The sequence below is a fragment of the Psammomys obesus genome, unplaced genomic scaffold, assembly GCF_907164565.1.
Source record: "Psammomys obesus unplaced genomic scaffold, mPsaObe1.curated_primary_1811, whole genome shotgun sequence".
In the NCBI taxonomy this organism is placed as follows: domain Eukaryota; kingdom Metazoa; phylum Chordata; class Mammalia; order Rodentia; family Muridae; genus Psammomys; species Psammomys obesus.
The window spans coordinates 1650269-1658655 of NW_026594263.1; the positions used below are offsets into that span (position 1 = coordinate 1650269).

The following is an 8387-nucleotide window of genomic DNA, read 5'->3' on the forward strand; positions in this document are numbered from 1 at the left end:
CACACACACACACACACACACACACACACACACACACACACACACACGCCTGCTCAGGCCCCTTCTCCCTCTGTCTTCCGTCAAGATGATAGGGCGCTGGAGAAAAGGCTGCTGGAATCAGCTGGTAGGTACAGTAGTAATCGGAACCCCACCCACCCGCTGCCTTTGCTTGCTCAGGTTTCTCCAGTCACTCCTGCCAGGGGAGAAAACATGTAAGCGCGCCTCCAGAGGAGGAGCTCAGGGAGCTGGGAGTGGCTGGGGCGGCGGAAGGTGAGCCTAGGAAGGTGGCCCAGTGCCCCTTCTGCCCGGGCCCCTCCCAGAGCTCCCTTGGGGTGTCAGTCTGGTCTCCACTTGCCCCCACTCCACCCTCCTTTCGAAGGGATTGCCTTTTTTTTTTTTCCTCTGCGGCGGCGGAAATGACAGTGTGGTGCCGTGGTGGTGTCATGGTGCTGCCTCTGGACTGAGAGGCGAAAACTCTTAACTTTAGCCTGGGAGACCCAGACGCGGGAACGTCGTGGTCGGCGAGCTGTCCCCTGTGGGGTGCGCGGGCTGGCTGGTCCCAGCTGCTGTTGCTGTTGCTGTTGCTGTTGCTGTTGCTGTTGCTGTTGCTGCTGCTGCTGCTGCTGCTGCGCGGCGGCGGCGGCAGCGGCGGCGGCCGCAGTGGCAAAGGCAGGCGGCGGCCTAGAGTGGTGGCGGCGGCAGCGGCTGCTGCAGCGGCAGCGACAGCGGCCCGGGAGCTCTCGCGGAAGCTCAAGCCAGTTTGCTGCGGAGGCCCGGCGCTCCCAGGCGCGCGGAGGAGATGGCTGGCACCCGGGAACAATATGGGTAAATTGCGTCCCCTCCCCGCAGCACGGGGGTTCAAGCGTCGCTGCCAGCGCAGTGCTCAGGCCAGGGGTCCTGCGGCTCTTCAGGTGCCGCGGGAGCCAGCGCTGGCGGAGGACACCCGGGATCGGTGGAAGGGTTGGGAGTAGGGACGGTGGGGGGGGGGGGGGGGGGGGACACGAGATCGGAGAGGCTCTAGGCGGCCGTAGTGGGGACCTGGGTTGTCTGTCACATTGGGGTGACCCAGGATCCTTCCTCTGCCTTCGTGGGGAGTTTGCACTCCTGGATCCCAGCCGGAGGAACGGCTGGAGGCCTCCCGCTTGGCCAGGCCAAGCCGGGAGAAAGCAGTGGAGGAGCTCTTCTGGCGCCTAGGCGCAAGTCTGGGAAAGGGCGCAGCCGCCTTCCCACGCTCCCGCAAGCCAAAGCGTCCTCATCTGCAGCGGTTCACTCGATGGTGCTGGCACAGCATCCTGTGATGGTGCGGACTCGCTGCCTGCGGGAGCCCAGGAGAAACTTAATCCCCCTTTTCCGCTGGGGAAGCTATCTTCAAGTCATTGTCAGAGTGGTTCCTCATTTCTGGCCTAGCTGTGAAAGAAGCACTGTGGGGGAGAGGGAAAACTTGAGTGTGTCCACAGGACACACTACGACTGAAGCAGGAACATGGGAGGGTTTTCCATTTCAGGTCATAAGAATTAAGTAAATAATGGCAGAGCAGATTTGCTGTTGCATTACTGGTGACGAGCTGGCTTAGGTTATTTCTCACTTCACGTGCAGCACAGTATTTATTTGGGAGGCATTTTGATTTAGAGCAGAAAATTAGGTTCCTGGAATGATCAGACTTCTCACTTTTCGCTCTCTCTCTTCTGCGCTCCTTATGCACTGTCACTATTTATGCTTCCTATCCCCGCCTTACATTTGCCCACCCAGATCTTTCACCACAGTCCCTGCACCCTCAGCTTTTCTCTATCAACCCGTGCATACCCAGCAACACAGTTTCTTGTTTTTCAATCACTTTGCTTTTTTTTTTTTTTGTGTGTGTGTGTGTGTGTGTGTGTGTGTGTGTGTGTGTGTGTGTGTGAAGATTTTGGAGGATGAGGCTGGTGAATGGCATCAGTTGTGCGTTTCTGAGGGGTATTTATGAAGGAAGAGATTGAACCCTGGAACAGTAGACAAATATTGTGTGGGGATTAATTAATCTGGTTCTCAATTTGGACCAATAAAAGCTGACTTTAATCCTATTACATTTCCTCTCCCAAATCAACTCACTTTTCTGACAGTACTCCAATAGAAGATGGGGTTGCCAAATAGAGAATTCACATTCCTCACTTCTGCTCATCACTGCCCTGAGGGAGAATCAATCTTCGCTATTTTTATATATTCCTGCTCAATCAATTAGCTTAATACAGACTCCTAATGTGAATTAGATTTCTCTTGATTGTTCCTTACAAAACTTGATTCATGTGGGTTAAAATACAAGTCTAGAAGCCAAGAAGATCAGAGAATCCATTTCAGATGTGATGCTGCATTGGCTTTATGGCCTTTAGACATTTGAATGACCTTTCTTTCACAGTTGCTGCACAGGCATAAAGGCATAATATTGTGTACTGGGTATTGTGAGTATTGACTTCGTCCTTTGAAGATAAAAGGATTATACTTTTCAATGAAAGCACTATCATTTATTCTTTATTGGGTTCCTGGATGGGCTGGGTATAAATGAAAACACCAATCTACAGATACCTTAATTTGTCACTATTAGTACACTTGGGATTCAAATTATTATTGTAATTTGGATCTTAAGTCAATTTGTTTTACAAATGAATGTGTAACTGAATGAAATATATATAGAATTAAGCATAGAAAGTAATTGTGATGATTTTAAGTCAAGTCATGAATAATATTGATTACACTTTACCCTAATAATCTGAGTCAAACTCATTTGCATACTCAACCTGACCCATTTTTAGCCTACATGGAGACAGTTAGAGAATGCCCAATAAAAAGTGGCATAGATAAGTTTAGGTCTGGCTATACAAGCATGATTAGCATCTAGAAGCAATGAGTCAAATATGAGCTCATATTTGTCCTATGCTGAGATCTACTTACAGCTACATGGCTAGGATGAGTTCAGTGTGTGATGTGTGGAGTAGAGAAAGAGGTTGTAGGACATGACTACTAGGATTCCTACCTAGCATGTTGTACCTTGCAAGACCACTTCTGATAAGCATTTGCTGCAAATGAGTGATTTGATTGCTTCACAAACATATCATCTGAACAGTGCAAATTGACTTAGATAAAATTGGTTTGGTTAATCCCTCCTCTAAGAACAGGGCAACTTGCTCCAACATGCAGGTCTCAAAATAGTGCCAGTGGAGCCTCATAATTGCGTCCAAGTAGTGTTCTGAGTAGTGAACCTTTCCATTCTCTCCTCCCATAAAATCTGCTGACAGCACAACAATTAAGAAAGAAACTACAGAATAATGCTTTTTTAATCACTCAGCAAACCTCATTGACTTGATGAAGAGAAAAGAATACTGTCTCTGGTTGTTAGGTCCCTTAGAACTAAATTATTCTCTTTCTCAACAGGAATGTAGAACCCTGAAAGACAAAAACAGGGATGAGGCATAACAATGTCTCAGGTGGCTGTTTTTAGAGATAACTGCTTGGCTGTGTGTGTCTGTCATTCAATGTCTATAGATCTTGCTAAATTTCTAGATGTTAGCAGCTACTAAAAGAGGCCCTGAAGGTGTTCCAACTCCTTTTAGTACTGGATTTTTGTTCTGCCTTCTGTGGAAAAGAAAGCTTTGTGTCTCTGAAGTGCCTCCTTATGCTGAGTGACCTGACTTGAAACAGTGAATCATCAAAATATGAGGTGTAACGTGTTCAAAATAGATATAACATGGTTCAAGAAGTTTGAAAGACAGTCACTTACTTTATTACATTTGTTTATTTATGTGCATGTGTGTGCATATGAACATGCATGTATGGCAGAGCATACATGTGGAGGCTAGAGGAAAACTTGTGGAAATCAGTCTCTCCTTCCACTGCATGTGTTCCATGGATCAAATTCAGGCCATCAGTCTTGGTGGCCAGCACTTTTACTTGCGGGCCATCTCGCTGTCCCTAAATACAGTCACTTTTTGAATTTTGGTTCAAAGTCTGAATTGTGCTAATGGTCTCTGTTTCTGGATCTTCAACAAATACTGTGTTCATCATGAGCAGTACACCGAGGAGGCTTGAGAAGTGCTCCTCTGTGTGTTGATTCATAGCATCAAGTTAGAAGTTCAGGTAAGTGATGGCAAGAGAAGAAAATCTTAATTTATTGTCTGTCCTGTGCAGACCATTACTCCCCTTTACCCTCACTTCTCACCTTCTAGGGTCAATATATGTGCCTCTATCCTACTGAAAATTTTCTGTGGGCTGTAGAAGTCTGTGTTTGGTGGCTTTTTCTGTGTGCTGCTTTTTAATCTTTTTATTCTTCATGACCACAATCACATAACATTTTTGATAGTCAAATTTCCAGCCCTTGTATTTTTCCCTAAAAAGCCTATAAACTGTCGTGAATACTAGATGGTGTAAAATGCTTCAAGTAAACATGGCATAGAGATTTTGAAAAAAAAAAAAACAAAAAAACTAAAAGTGACAACATCCCACTATCAATTTCTCCGTGGGATATTTCTCTGAATAGAATATACACCAAGATGTTGGCTCAGTGTAAATGGGTTAAAAAAGTGTGGGTTCCTGCTTCTTCACAGCACTCTGCTGGCCTGACCTTGGGCTTTGTCCCAGCCTCTTTCTGCAGGTCAGACTCCTTTGGCTGACATGAACAGTATCTTCTGGCTCTGGAGCATCCTCTTACAGAGACCAGATGATCTGATAGCAAACCTATTATATAATGAAAATTCCTCCTGAAATCTTAAATGCCAATATTTGCAATTTGCTCTTATAGGAACATAATGTGTAGGCATGGAAGACAATGCTAACTTAGGAGAGCAAAATGTGTGTGTGTGTGTGTGTGTGTGTGTGTGTGTGTGTGTGTGTGTGTATACAATACAGAGATAGAAAAAAATGGGTTATAGTCTAGAATTCTCTACCACTTTGTTTATAGCCTTTTGTTCAGTGTTGCTAGGATCCATGTGGTTCCCTGGAGAGTAGAAGCTTTATTTCAAATAGGTCTCTGTTTTCTGTCCCTTGTTACTGACCAGAACTTGGGGTCCTCACAGCCTAACATTCAGTAGAATGTCCTACATACATATATTACAAGTTTTATTATGACTGCCATCCTGGCAGGCCACTAAATACTTTAAAAACCACTGAATATTTAAAAATACATCATTGAAAAACAGAGGATTGGAAATTCAGTCTTAAAATAGATGAAAATCTGTAATAGTAACATAGGTAAATCAGTTTGTTCTTCATTTGTTCCTCAGACTGACAACTGTGCCAGTGTAATCTGCATTATGATAGATAATAGTGTTATAAATCATTCTTATATTTTTGTCAAACATTATAAGTTACCTCAGCAAATCCATTTCTTGGTTACTTTGATTAATCATTTTTAAATAATATTTTTGTCCTTTGAAAATTTCATACATTTATACAATGTACTTTGATCATATTTGATTAATCTTTTGTATTTGAGGCAGATTAGAACTTCTGGTTTTGCTATTGACATTCGTTTAAATATTTTGATGACTACACTGAGTACAAAATACAGTGGTAGGTTTACGAGCTAATTATTGGAAGGGAATAACATGAATTCATGTACTATAAAATACTATGTAGAATTAAATGCCTATTAGGCAGGAACTGGATCAGGTTCTCTGTACTGCTTAACAGTCATCCTTCAGATCTGAGCTCCCTCAATGTGTGATGGAAGCCTAAAAGAAAACACTGGAGAGATTTCTTCCCTCAGAAGGACCATGACCTAAGTGGGAGGACATATGAACATCAGGAACACCACAATTAAAACCATGATTTTCCTGGGATTTTGTGGAAAAGTATGATTATCTTCTATCATGTCAATTATATGTTTGTGTTGAAATTCCAATAGTTTCTAGCTTGTAAAAAAAAGTGCTCTGGGTATATCATATGTGAGTGTGTGATGCAAGTACATGTAATTTTAAAACAAATTATTTCATTTTTTCCTCATGGTATCATCACAAGAGCCTATGAAATGAATATAGGAGGTGTTTTTAATCCAAAAGAAAAAGAAGCTATGGTACAAAGGCTGTAAATGTTTTACCTAACATCACTAAGTTAGTACTGTTAGATCAAAGACTTTAAGAAGACTTTAGTATGTGAATGTAACAGTGGTTTTTAAAACTGTAAAACTACTATACAAATATATGATTATTATTATAACTAATTACAGTCATTGACCATCTACCTAACCTTTATTTTGTCTACCATTTTGAGTTCTCATCATATAAAATATAGAGCATTCTATACATTTGGTATTTTTATGTCAGATTTTTTTTTTCTGACAGTTGCTTTGTAACCCAGGCTGGCTTTGAAATCCTTATGTAGATCAGAATATCCTTGAATTAACTTGTGATCCTCCTGCTTCAGCCTCCCAAGTGCTGGATTTACAGCCATGTACCAACATCTTGCAGGGCTCCAAAAGATCTTTTCTAAGCTTGAACGAATCATCTGTTAATCATAATGTTCTTGGATTTGGTTGTTTTCTTTTTCATTTCCAGAAGATGTTTTCATTGGTTGATACTCACAAGATATTCTCCTCCCCGCCAGTTGTTCACAGGAAAATTCTCTATGTCTTCCTTGAGATACAACAATAAAAAACATCTCCTGTACTTCACATTAGTTAGACAAGGGACAGTCATACACCTTGTCCATCTCTAGTCACCTTGGTAATAATCCTTATCTCTTTTTAGCCTGACTGGTTACACTTGTAAATAACAGGCATGCTCTTAAGAGCAAGTTTATAGCATCCAAGATATCGTTTTATGCATGATAATAAATAGAAAGAACTCTTTAATAATAAGATATCTGATCTAAAAAATATCTTAGAGGAACATCTGGTGATTCCAGTTCAGCTTGAAGAGCATTTTGCACTTGAAGAAACATACTAAGCCAGGACTTGTTTGTTCATTCTCCTAGTTAGATAGTTTCCAGTATTGTAAGGAAAGTCTCATGGGAAGTTAACATTAATATCCTGATAGGTTAAAGCTAACATCCTGAAGAATAGTTTTGTATTATTTTTTTAAAATAAAACTCTAGCTCATTTCAGGCTTAGTTTCACATTTATTGCTTTTCTGGGAAGAAGGGTAGACTGCAGCTCCCCAGGGAGAGAGTGAGAGTCCAGAGCCTTACTCCGAAGATCTGGAAGATGAAAACTGGATAGGCTATTAGCTGTTGGGATAAGTTGGTATTTAGTTATGTTCAAATAGCCTTCGAAATAATAGAATTCTGTCAAGTGCAGATCACAGCTGCTTGATCATAACTCTTGATCGGAGTTAGCTAATACTAGATTTGGAGGGCAATACTTGAATCAATTTTTCATCTTTTAAGTGTAAAATGTGCTATGTTTTGAAGTCTTACTTTAATTGAAGCATTTCCTCCTTTTTTATGTAGGAGTGATGGTGAATGAGTGTAGTTTAAGCACTGAAAGGCCGAGGCAAGAGGATTGAGCCTAGCCTAGGTTGTTCAGTGAGAAGCTGTCTCAAAAGAAAGAGACAGAGAGTGGGGAGGGAGGGAGGCAAGTCCTTTTTGTGTTTCTAAACAGGTACAGAGCTTTTTAACACCTCGCCAGTAATTTCACTTTCATTGGTAATCTCATCCTTCTCCCCTTTTCTTCCTGCTTCTTAACAAAGCTCAGACTGAATCAGTGAAGATAAACTATGCAGGAACAGTTTTCTAGTAGAAAGAACAAAAGCATACATGTTTGTCTATACACCAGTAATTACATTATTAGGAAGGGAAGTCTTTATGTTGTAGGCACATGGGTATTTATTTCTTAACATGTCAGTTGAGTCTACCATTTCATGGATTTCATAAATACATTTAATGACAAACAATTGTGTTTTCTGGAGAAAGCTTAATGATTACCTGTCATTGGATCATACTTGATGAGATTCACATTCTTTTGTTGTCTTTAAAACTTTTAATTCTAAACAGATCTGTGATTCTCAAAAACTTTCTGAAGTTAAAACACTTTCTCATTTTTGTTTTGTGTCCCTTCCCCTGCAAAAAGCACTTTGTGATGTAGGTAGGAATTAAGTGTTCTTAGCAGTCATTTAAATATTTTCAAGTGAATAAGGACTGAGGCTTAAGAATTTTCTGACACTTATTGACACATTGGAGACATCTGAAGGCATTGCAAGACCTAGACAGGGAATCACTGACCTAGAAAAACAACTTAAAGGAGTGAGCGATTCAAGCTGGGAGTGGTGATGCATGCCCCTAGTTCCAGTACTAAGCAGGTGGAACAGGAGAATCAGGAGCTCAAGGTCATACTTAGTGAGTTCAAGGCCTTCTGAGATACATGAGGCCCTATTTTAAAAGAAGAAGAAGAAGAAGAAGAAGAAGAAGAAGAAGAAGAAGAAGAA

General features: G+C 41.5%; 1 protein-coding gene across 1 annotated transcript in view; it reads left to right on the forward strand.

Annotated features, from left to right (window-relative positions):
• The first annotated feature begins 694 nt into the window (after positions 1-694).
• The window catches only part of Mid2 (midline 2), a 104520-nt gene continuing 96827 nt past the window's right edge, over positions 695-8387 (forward strand). The window contains exon 1 of the mRNA XM_055618377.1: positions 695-825. Within this exon, the coding sequence (XP_055474352.1) occupies positions 822-825 (4 nt within the window). The 5' untranslated portion in view covers positions 695-821. The remainder of the gene's footprint in view (positions 826-8387) is intronic.